This window comes from Podarcis tiliguerta, assembly GCF_965153285.1.
Source record: "Podarcis tiliguerta genome assembly, chromosome: 6".
NCBI classification, from domain to species: Eukaryota; Metazoa; Chordata; class Lepidosauria; order Squamata; family Lacertidae; genus Podarcis; species Podarcis tiliguerta.
The window spans coordinates 60,457,302-60,469,475 of NC_139539.1; the positions used below are offsets into that span (position 1 = coordinate 60,457,302).

Genomic DNA, 12,174 nt, shown 5'->3' on the forward strand with positions numbered 1-12,174 from the left:
ATATTTCCCCTGCTCTCGAGATTTTGCATTGTAAGCTATTATCAGTTCTTGCAAACCTTCATGCTTAAAAAAATATACATGAGAATATCTTCATTTTTATTATTTTCATTCATTTCATTATTCTAATTTTAAAAATGTCTATGCTGAGCAACTCTCTGAAATTTATAGGCATTGCATACCAGTTCTAGTACTTCTATGAATTTAATTATCTTCCTTTTTATGATAAAGGCACATGCATATTTCCAGTTTATTACTTCTAGCAATACATCTTCTGCAGGCCTTGCTAAAAATTCTAATAATTCAGTTGTAATAACTAGACAAATGAGAGTATGTAGAAGACTGTACAGTTCTTTACCATCAGCACCTGTCAGATTCTGAACAGGTATGAAAAAACATTTCCACTGATTTCCGTAAAGCAGTGCTGATGACCATAAGCAGATAAAAAATTTTTGCCATGGTGTGCTTTGTTTTTTTGGGGTGCTGGTAGTAGTGATTTCAATATAATTGCTATATGAAGCCCTAGGGGCGGACATTGGCAATCTTTTGTAATGGTTGAAGAGCAACATTTTTGCCTGCTGTATAATAAAGGCACCAGCTGAGCCTCTCTGGGAAGAGCATTCCACAAATGAGGACTCACTGCAGAAAAGGCCTGTTCTCTTGTTGCCGCCCTCTGGGCCTCTCATGGAGGAGGCACACAAAGAAGGGCCTCAAATGATGATAACAAGTTTTGGGTCAGTTCATATGGGGAGAAGTGGTCCTTGAAATATTGTGGTTCTGAGATGGTTCTGAGCTGTTTAAGGCTTATAGGTGAAAATCATCGCTTTCAATTGGGCCCAGAAACTAATTGGCAGCCAATGCAGCTTGGCCAGGATTGGTGTAGCATTCACAAAACCATCTTGCCCTGGTGAGCAACCTGACTGCTTAATTCTGCACTAGCCGAAGTTTCTGAACTGTCTTCAAAGGCAGCCTGATGTATAACATTTTGCTGTTATCTAGCTGAGAGGTTATCAGAGTACAGACAGCAGAAGTTAGGCTATTCCTGTCCAGATAGGGGCACAGCTGGGCCACCAGCTGAAGCTGATGGAAGGTACTCCACCTGAGTCTTAAGCAACAGCAGTGAATCCAGGAGTACCCCCAAGCTGTGTACCCACTCCTTCAGTGGGAGTTTAACACCATCAAGAACAGGCAACCTCCTATCCATCTGGTCTATGGAACCACCCACTAACAGTGCCTCAGTCTCAATCATCTGGATTGAGCTTCAGCTTGTTGCCTCTCATCCAGCCCATTAGCAAGGCAAGACAAAAGTCCAGCACACCCACTCCCATACCTGCAAATGTAAAGGAGAAGTAGAGCTGTGTGTCACCAGCATATTGCTGACAGCATAATCCAAAACTCTGAATGAGGGAGGTTTTATGTACATGTTAAACAGCATGGGGGATAAAATCAAACCCTGAAGAACCCCACATTGAAGGCTCCATGGGGCCAAAGAGCACTCCCCAAGCAGCGTTATCTGGAAATGATCACCCAAGTAGGAAAAGAACCATTGCAAAGCAGTGTTACCCACCCCTAACTTGGACAGCTGTTCTAGAAGGTTACCATGGTTGATAGTATCAAAAGCCACTGAGAGGTTGAGGAGAATTAATACGGACACATTTCTGCTGTCTCTTTCCCAATGGTGGTTATCATACAGGGTGACCAAAGCAGTTTCTGTGCCAAAACCGGGACTAAACCCCAACTGAAATGAATCTAGAAATGCAAAATATCACTTTAAATTTGCTTTCTGAAACTTCATAGCTGCAGGGTGGACTATGAGAACAAACATCCTCTATTTGATTGACAAAACAAGATTCATTTACAAAACACTGACCATTCAATTAGTCCAAAATACCTTCAGATCAGGAAATGTCAATGACGATAAGACCTTTGGAGTTGGGTTTCTCATAGATTAATCTCAAGAGCTAGCAGTGATCAGCTGAAGTAAGCAAAGTATTCTTTGCTTTTCTAGAAGTTAACATCTCTTGTCTTTTTATATTTGCTTTTCAATAAGCCAAGAGATATCTCTGTATCAGTGAAAACAAAATAAACCAAAACAATCTGTTAGACAATGTCTGGTCTGTCTTTCTCCTTTTTTAAAACAGAAGAGTCCATTTCATAAGCCTCTTTGTTTCTAAGAACTGAATAGCACCGCCAGATCGCTTGCACATCTTTTGCCATTGCATCATTAGTGCTTGTTTTTACACAGTTTTGCCCTTGACTGTGTTTCGTATTGTCGTTGTTTAAATGACAGTTCTAAGCACAAATCTAATTGCATTTTTGGCTAGTGAGATAATACTTTGAAAAAGTAAATAAATAAAAGATTTTAGTCCACATAAAGCTTAAGTGACAAGCTGATAGAAATGTCAAGGTAATGAGAAAAAGTTAAACATTCCCCCTCCCTTTTTCTATGGTAGGTGAAATCATGCAGGATTATAACTTATTCTGCCATCAAGGCTATTAGAATCAGAACAGTATTTATTGTTATTGTGTTATCTAATTAAGGTCCGTAAACCATAGAAGAATAAAACAACAATGTACAAGGCAATTAAGACTTTCATAAAGGTGTAGATAAGGCTATTAACAGAGGCAGTTATCACAAGCAGCTGCATTTCAGGGGAAAAAACCAAATCCTTCCAATGAGATGTTAGCAACTGACTTAGGAAAGCATGCCTGTTACCAAATATCCTAGTCTTATTTCACAACCAAAGTAGCAGTTCTTTACCAAAAAGTGGAAAGGAGAACCAATTGCACTAGCTATGCCCAAGAGGCTCTTTGGATCCCGGCTATATTCTTGGCTATGCATAAAGCACTTTCAAATCTGTAGATGCAATGCTAAGCACATAGAGTGTTATGCAGAGGTGCTGTAGTATTTAGTAGAGCTTTACACTCCCACCCCCAGGTTGCCACTATGCTGCCTGGTACACAGCATTGTGGCCAGTATGTTAATTCCAAGGCAGGCTTTCCGCATCTTCCCTGTAAGCATTTGCAGGGGGAATCTGTGGACCCCTGATGAAAAGGCTACTGCCCAGAAACACAACAACAGTTAGCTTTTGGGTGCTTGCAAAGGAGGTGTGGAAGAAGAATCTGCCTTGGAATAAATAGCACAAAGGTGGCCCAGTGGGGGACCGAGCACTCCATTAGGGCACCTACACATACTACTGTGTACATCTGCACCCATTTGCTAATTCTTAATTAGCAGCTGTGTTGTTACAAACACACCTTTGTTTTATTTTATTCTTTTGTGTTCATGTATGCGCCAGTCCAAGGATCCATTGCCCATTGAACTCTGGATCTGTTTCCTCCTTTGGAGTGAATGGGAATGCTGAAGCAGTCATTCACTCAATATATGTGGTGTAGCTTCCACAAAACAAATTGCAGATTGACAAAATGGTTCAAAGAGAGCTGTGCAATGGGCTTTTAAGTAGGGGAACTTGCATAAGAAGAGTGAGAGATGTTAGAATGCTCTCTCTCTGCATGGATATCATTGCGTCTGCTATCAGAATTTATCACCGCTGAGTTTCAGATCATAAGAACCCAATGTCTGGATACATGTCAGAGTGTGAATTTCGCAATGTAATTCTGTTAAATTCTCTTTAAATGGGTAGTGTATTCAAATGCTGAAAATATCTGATGCCATAGGCTTAGCCTGTCCAGGGAAAATGGACTGATAAACAGAAATTCTTTTGCATTTGTCAGAGTTGGGCATGGTTGATAGTATGCCTTTGTTCCATATGACTTTTTTAAAAATCAAAAGTAACACAGCTACAGACCTAGAGCACCATTCTTTTAAATGCCTTGCAACTTTACTTAAGACATGTGGCTCTGTATTTAGCAAGCCATGCATTAGTGATATAATGACTCAGATGGGCTTTGTCACATCAACACCTGCCTCTGAAAGCTGTCTCGGGTCCTGCAGTACATCCTGCTGAGCAGCAACCTGAAAACAGGTTTTCCTATCTGAAAAATGCTTCTTTCTGTGATACCCTGTTTCCTGTTGCTAGTCTCTCTCTGTTCCAGGTACATTCACCTCTGATTCTGTCCAGCCCACAGCCCACATGGAACAGAGCAAAACAAAACAGTACAGTACAGTGCAGTGTTTGTTGCGGAACTGTGCCTGGTTTTGTAGTGACCATGCAATGTCATTGGTAGCCTGTCTTTTTGCACCATTTAATCTGATTTTTTGCTTTCCAGGAAAAATTCTGTTAACCTCCCCCCCCCCCAAAACAAAAATTGTAACATCCTTTGGTTATGTCACTACCACAGTTAAATAACTCTGATGCATCCTGTTGTTTACCAGAGATTGTGACTAACTTGGTTGGCATTTACATCTCCATTTGCTCGTTCCTAACTGGAAGCTGATCTGGTGCTTGTGGTGGTTGGTAAATCTCCAGCAAAGCAATGTATGTGTGTGTGTGTTGTCTTATGTCTGGTTTTCTTCTTTTAAGGTGCCTCGTCTCCGGACATAGAGTCTAACTATGGGGGAGGCCTGTTAGACATGATGAAAGGAGGAGCAGGGAGACTGTTCAGCAACTTAAAGGATAACTTGAAGGACACTCTTAAAGACACTTCTACGAAAGTTATGCAATCTGTTGCAAGGTACTATGAAACAAAAGCCCTGGAGAGCTCAGCTAGCAAAATAGTAAGCTTAGTAATTATTTCCCTGTCACAGGGAAATAATCAGATTTTAGTAGGCTTGGACAAAGGGATTATTTAGCACCCTGGTGAGATCTTAGGAGGGAAACAGAAAAGGTTGCTGTGAATTAAGCTGAATTCACTAACGCAAAACACAGAAGTCTGAAGTTTGAATAATATTATGATGGACCTCAAGCCACTGTGGCAAACTCCAGGAAGTCCATAAGGAAGGCATGGAGCTACTAACTTTCCCTTTCTCTTGTTCCTCCAGCTGATACTCAGGAGCATACTTCTAGATATGAAACAGTTCCCTTTAGCCATCATAACTAATTAGCTATCAATAGCCTTATCCTCTATGAATTTGTCCAATCCTCCTTTTAGAAGCTGTCTTGTGGAAGTGAACCCCATAAATTAACTCTGTACTGAGTGAAGCTCTATTTCTGCTTGTTTGCTCTGAACTTACTGTCAGTCAAAACCACTGGTAGACCCTGAGTTATAGACAGGAAGAAGAACTTCTCTCTAGCCATAAATTATTCACTTTTTGGAAATGAATATCCTCAAAAAGGTTAGTGTAGAACTGAAAAGGGTTCAGAAAAGGGCAACCAAAATGATCAAGCAGATAGAAAAAAAATCCCCTGTGAGGAAAGGTTACTGCATTTGGGGCTTTTAAATTAGAGAAAAGGCAAGAAGAGGTGATATGACAAAAATTTATAAAAGTTTGCATGGTGTGGAGAAAGTATAGAGAGAGAAGCTTTTCAATGAAGCTAAATACTGGATGATTCTGGACAGACAAAAGAAAGTAATTGTTCACACAGTGCATAGTTAAACTATGGAATACACTCCCATGAGAGGCAGTGCTGGCTACCAATTTGGACGGCTATAAAAGAGGGTCAGAGAAGTTCATGGAGGCTAAGGCTATCAGTGGATGCTAACCCCAATGGCTATTATTCTATCTTTGCTGTCGAATGCCATTTTACTGGAATCACTGTTGTCCTCAGGTCCTGTTCATGGACTTTCCATAGTCATCTGTTAGGCCACTGTGAGAACAGGTGTTGGACTAGATGGGTCACTGGCCTGATCCAGCAGGCTCTTCTTGCATTCTTAACTTTTGTCTAAAAGTGTGTGGAATTCGACAGAAAAGTAAGGAATTTGTCTGAAAGCTGAGATCTTCAGTATTCAGGCTGGTGGTAACCATGAACACAAATTCATGAGGCAGCTTCTTTCCTAATGTTCAAAGTAACCACTGCAAATCAAGAGCTTTGTAGACTTTTTTTTTTTTTAACTACGTAATTTCTAATATTACAAAATAGCTTGAGATTTTAGATATTTCCAACAGAGTCGTTAGAGTGAAAGGCAATGAATCCCAATTCAGGAATGAAGCAACTGTGGCCATCCCAGAGGTTGGGCTACAACTTCCATCATCCCTGACTACTGTGCTTCCTGGTTGGTGTTTATGGGAGAAGGAGACCAGCAACATCTGAGGCCACAGGTTTCCCATCCCTCATATACTTTATTGTTACCTGAAAGAGAGCGAGAGAGAAAGCTCATGGGAACTATTTCTTAAACCACCTTTGGTTCCATGACAGAAGAGAAGGAGGGGTATACATATAAAAATATTTTTTTGGTTCATCATCTCTTAACGCATTCTGGTGCAGCGCCAGTTTAAAATCAATAGCTAATTGACATGAAATATCTGCATAATTGCATGAGAGAGAGATTCCGAGAGATATTCCGCTGCATAGTCAGAAGTGAAGTAATATGAATGTAGCAATTGGAGAGGAACCACAGGGGCATAATGCACCCCCCAAATATGGGGAAATGCTGTGCATTACAGGATGCTGCAGTTGTCTCTTTGCTGAGTGAATCTGATTATTACTTTACAGACACAGGGAAGACTTGTGCATAGGCCTTTATGGGACATGGAACATCTATAAAGCTTCTGTTGATTTTGGTGTGTGTATTAACCAGCATTTATTTTCCTGTCTTTTAAAATAGCTACACCAAGGGAGAACTAGATATTTCTTACATTACCTCAAGAATTATTGGTAAGTGTGTGAGTTACTTCAAACAATGAAGCAGTGCTCCATGTAGCAATGCAGCCATGTTAGACTTGCTAATTGTCAATCTTGTATCTTTTCTGGTTTAGAATGTAAACTTACATTTTTCATGTCTTGATAGTGATGTCATTTCCTGGTGAAGGAGTTGAACTAGGATTTAGGAATCATATTGATGATGTACGGACGTTCTTGGATACAAGACATCCTGACCACTACACAGTTTTCAATTTGTCACCGAAGTCTTACCGTACTACCAGGTTTCATAATAGAGTAAGTGACTTCTGCTGGTACTGTGATTTGACCCAGACCATCACAGGGTGTTAGCTCGGTTTGTAAGATTAGGCATGTTATCTTTACGACCTTCTCTATGCAAAACAGGTGCTCTACTGGTGAGCTACATCCACTCAAGTTGGCAAGGAAAAAAGAGGTGCCTAAATTATAGAAAAGCCTTTCAGTGGAGGTTCAGATGGGTACTACTTTGCCCGCTTTTAACTAATATCATAAGACCATGTTATTCTGATGGACTTATATTTTTGGATGGAGCCTGTACTAAGTTTTTGTTTGTTATTTGCTGATATTTAAATGGTGCTGTCTTACTGATATTTAGTTAGTTTGTGTATTGTTAGGACAGTTATTATTAGGGTGTTATATGCTTCCATTAAAAAATCCCCTTGGAAATAACGTGGAAATGAGCGCTTAATTTGTGCTGTATTCTACTATAATCCACTATAGTTCTGGAAGTAGCTTTTACATCAAGCTGCTTTTATATAATATGGAAATTAGATTTTAGGGAAGTGTCATGAAAATGGAATAAACTGCCATGTGAATGCAGCTCTTGAGTCTTAAAGAACAATGGCAGGGCCTTGCCCCAAGCTGGATAAATACACTTACTAGAAACAAATACCATTGAGACTAATGAGGTGTACTACCACGGAAGAAGAGTGGGACGCGGGTGGCGCTGTGGGTAAAACCTCAGCGCCTAGGATTTGCCAATCGTCAGGTCGGCGGTTCGAATCCCCGCGGCGGGGTGCGCTCCCGTTGCTCGGTCCCAGCGCCTGCCAACCTAGCAGTTCGAAAGCACCCCCGGGTGCAAGTAGATAAATAGGGACCGCTTACTAGTGGGAAGATGAACGGTGTTTCCGTGTGCTGCGCTGGCTCGCCAGATGCAGCTTGTCACGCTGGCCACATGACTCGGAAGTGTCTTTGGACAGCGCTGGCCCACGGCCTCTTAAGCGAGATGGGTGCGCAACCTCAGAGTCGGACACGACTGGCCCATATGGGCAGGGGTACCTTTACCTTTACCTTTTACCACGGAAGAATGTGGGTGCATGCAAGCTGGAATTTTGTAATACATTGTGGACAAAATGCTAGGGACTAGTGTATACTTGATACAAAGAGCACTTATTAGTCAAGCATGCAGGAAAAGTAATGCATATTTCAGAAAAGCTACTTTAATTATTATTTAAATTATTTAATTATTCTTAATATTATTTAAAATAGTTTAGGCAGTTTTTCAGGGCAAATGCCCCTCCAGTGTATCTTCTCCACTGTTCATTATTCTGTATGTGGTGTTCCCTAAATTCGAACAGACAGTTCTTTTGCTGCAGTGCTAAAGAATGGTTGGCACTTATATTGTTGTGCCTCAATAATAGAAGAAAGTTCTTGTTCATGGAAACTCATGTATTAGCTTAAGCTGCCTTAATCTTGTGGCTTTCAGTGAGATGTAAGCAGCCCAGTTGTACACAGAATTGCAGCCATTGTCCTTAGTTGCCACAGGTCTCTTTGCAATTATATCAATTTCATTTGGTTAGCTGACCTCTCTCCCTTTATTAAATATATTGTAATTTTCAAAGTAGTATGATCGTTTTTTTAGAAAAGCCATGCCTGAAAATTTTGTTTTTAATTCCTGAATTCTGTAAAAAATTGTTACTGTTAACTGGGTAGCTGCTGAATTATTGTGTGCTATGCAAGCACAGACTGTAGATACAGTACTCAAAACACCAGGGCTGAATGCATACACACCATACATTAAAGCACAGTATTATTAATATTATTGTTGTTGTTTCAACAAGTAACATACAGTTTAATTTACAATCATCTCTAAGTGGTGTGCAGAAGATTAAATAAAACAAAAATTTAAAAACTATTTTAAAAAACTTCAACTAAAATGCCTGCTAGAATAATAAAAAAAGTGTTCAGTGGATGCCTGACATAAACTGGAAATTTGAAACAAAATTTCACCCAAAACACTGAATGCACAGCTCCTAAGAGATATGAACTGTGCATCCAAGCCTTGGGGGACCATTAACAGTGACTCCTCTGAAGACCTCAGTGATTAGGCAGGAACTTAAAGTATCAGGCAATCCCTAAGGTATCCAGGGTCTGAGGGCCTTGTAAATCAGTGTAGGAACTTCCACAACTTCTTCCAAATTATTCTGGGAACTGTCATTTGTTTAGGGCAGGTATAGGCAAACTCAGCCCTCCAGATGTTTTCAGACTACAACTCCCATCATCCCTAGTTAACAGGTCCAGTGGTCAGGGATGATGGGAGTTGTAGTCCCAAAACATCTGAAGGGCCGAGTTTGCCTACGCCTGGTTTAGGGTGCTGGGAATTTTAGCTGTGAGGGGTAAACTACAGAAAAGACTTGAATCTTTTCTTTCTAAACCATGAATTTTTATGTTTGCTAAGCAACCCTTTGTTTAATGTTTGAGAAACGTGCTTAAAGGGGCAGCTTGTCCATTAAAATGAATGGAGCAGATGACCTAACATGTTACTATGAAATTTCAAATTAACCTTTCCTTACTTTGTGACTTCTTTAGGTATCTGAATGTAGCTGGCCAATTAGACAAGCACCAAGTCTCCATAACCTCTATGCTGTATGTAAGAACATGCATAACTGGTTGCAGCAGAATCCCAAAAATGTTTGTGTCATCCACTGTATGGTAAGTCAGGCAGTAAGTAACCACTTTTCAAGAAAAGTCTGATCACAAAACAGCTTGTTTATAGAGGAACTGAGAAACTGCCGACTCATTTTTAAAAGCTCATAGTGGTGTACAATAAAGTGTGTATAGTGGTATCCAATTCAGTCATTTGTTGTCAGCGAAATCATTTGATTGTGGTGCCCTAAATATTTTGTGGTTCTTCCCTCAACCTTCTGGAGCAGATTTGGGGAGGGTGCACACAGTGAGATAAGGGGGAGAGTTGTGCAACTGTAAATCCTTGTGCTGACAGGACCTTTTGGTTGGATTCTGCCTGCATATATTTATTTTTAAATATCAATTAATTAATCAATTTTTAGTAAGCCTAATCAATCAATTTTTAGTAAGCCTAATTGATTAGAAGTCGCAGTCTTACTAATATGCTTGATGCTGTACCCCAACAACAAAGCCAAAAAGAGAAATAAAAAGGAATATCAATTCCAGCCTGCCAGGGACACAGAAGTACCTTTCTGAGTAAATCTCAGATGAACAGAAGGCTGATTCATGGGTTACTGAGCCAGTGTGGAGATAAATAAAAACTGTTTCATTGTGGCATTGCTACAATGCTGACAAGCTTCTTGCCACATCTGCCTACTCAAGAGTCTCCACACTAGAGCCACTACTGTAGTTGCTAGGGAAATGCAGTGCTGATATGGAGGCTGGAAGATGCAGTAAGAGGTTTGCTGATGGTTTAATAGAAACAGTTTTTCATAGACTCTGTATCAATCCTCAGAATTAATTGTGTGGATGTCACTGGCTTTTGAGTTGTATCTATACAGTGCTTTGGGGGCATTAATGGTATTTGCATTCAATTGCTACTGTATGAATTTAGTATTAAAGCCAGGAAGCTTCTAACTTGAGAGAACCTTGATCAAATAATGTATGCATTAAATAGAAAACGGCAAACCTTCCTCTCTAATTAGCCTGATAGATGCTCCTGTGTTTTATTTGACAGGATGGTCGTGTAGCATCAGCAATCCTGGTCAGTGCAATGTTCTGTTTCTGTCATCTCTTCTCTAATCCAATTCCTGCCATTCAGTTGTTAAATTCAAAGAGACCTGGAATAGTACTCTGGCCATCCCACAGAAGGTAAACTTTCTTGATGGACCAAACCTGTGAAATGTGACTTTCCATTTCTTTATTTCTTGGAGTCAGATTTTATTCAGTTCCACCCTTCCTGTCTGTTTAAAGCTATGTATCTGCACTGAAATCAGTGGGAATTCATTTTATCCAGTCACTGACTGGTTGAAGGCAGACTGGCAACAGTTCAGCAAAACAAATGCTTTTAGCTAGGGCTTCAATGATCCCACTGGGTTTCTAAGGCTGCATTCCAAAACACAAGTATTCCTAAAATGCTTTGGTCCCGTATAAATTAGACTGTTCCAGTATAAGTGGGAATAATAATTTTTAGCCATTAGTAATCTCAAGCCCTGGGTTTTTGACAATCACAAGAGCATCAAGACTTTAAAATGCGGTATCCCTACCACAAATGAGGAGCTGTAATCCAGCAGCATTTGGAGGGCCACAGGTTCCTGACCCCTATTCTGAACTTTAAGGGAATATTAACTTAGGACCTGTTTTTACACTCAATTGGTAGTAGTCCTGTTGTCAGGGGAGAGAAGAGCCAAATCCTTTTGCAGCTTTCAAACAGAACTGCATCAGGGATTGCATCTGTAAGATGCTTATGTTATACTTGCTTTCTCCTCATGGGATTTTTGCCCCTGAGATCTCTAATCTTATATTTTAAAATTAGACATAGCATTCCTGTTCCTTGACAGCAGGATTTCTACTATTGAAAATACTAGATTCTGCAACTTGAGGAACCCCAAATATTTTTATAGAGCTAAAGGATGCAATTGTTGTTGTTGTTGTTGTTGTTATTGTTATTATTATACCCTGCCTATCTGGCTGGGTTTCCCCAGTCACCCTGGGTGGCTTACAGCATATCAAAAAACATAATAAAAACATCAAGCATTAAAAACTTCCTGATACAGAGCTGCCTTCGGATGTCTTTTAAAAGATGTGTAATTCTTTACCTCCTTGACATCTGAAGGGAGGGCGTTCCACAGGGAGGGCGCCACTACCAAGAGGGCCCTCTACCTTGTTCCCTGCAACTTCACTTCTCTCAGTGAGGGAACCAGCAGAAGACCCTCAGAAGAGGACCTCAGCAAAGCAGTAATATGAATGGACCCCTCTAAATTATTTTTCTCATTGCAGGTATGTAGGATATATTTGTGATCTAATAGCAGACAAACCTATTCAACCTCACTGCAAGCCTCTAACTATCAAATCAGTCCTCTTCAGTCCAGTGCCCTGTTTCAACAAGCAGAGAACTGGCTGCCGGCCTTTCTGTGACATTCTTATTGGAGAAACCAGAATCTTCACGACCTCCCAAGAGTATGAAAGAATGAAGTGAGTGCCACTGTGTTTACTTAGAATACTTCTGCATCTATATATACAAAGCAGGCGA

General features: G+C 40.3%; 1 protein-coding gene and 1 long non-coding RNA gene across 7 annotated transcripts in view; one reads left to right on the forward strand and one right to left on the reverse strand.

Moving 5' to 3' along the window:
* LOC310680980 overlaps positions 1–12,174 on the reverse strand; it is a 128,701-nt gene that overhangs the window by 95,797 nt on the left and 20,730 nt on the right. The gene's annotated exons all lie outside the window — the stretch shown is intronic.
* The window catches only part of DNAJC6 (DnaJ heat shock protein family (Hsp40) member C6), a 48,538-nt gene that overhangs the window by 17,474 nt on the left and 18,890 nt on the right, over positions 1–12,174 (forward strand). For 4 of the 6 annotated variants that reach the window (XM_083447999.1, XM_083447996.1, XM_083447995.1 and 1 more), the window contains 6 exons: positions 4,482–4,632; positions 6,664–6,713; positions 6,847–6,995; positions 9,546–9,680; positions 10,660–10,793; positions 11,922–12,116. In XM_083447999.1, the coding sequence (XP_083304125.1) occupies positions 4,482–4,632; positions 6,664–6,713; positions 6,847–6,995; positions 9,546–9,680; positions 10,660–10,793; positions 11,922–12,116 (814 nt within the window). The remainder of the gene's footprint in view (positions 1–4,481; positions 4,633–6,663; positions 6,714–6,846; positions 6,996–9,545; positions 9,681–10,659; positions 10,794–11,921; positions 12,117–12,174) is intronic. The other 2 variants (XM_083448000.1, XM_083447997.1) reach the window with 1 other exon arrangement.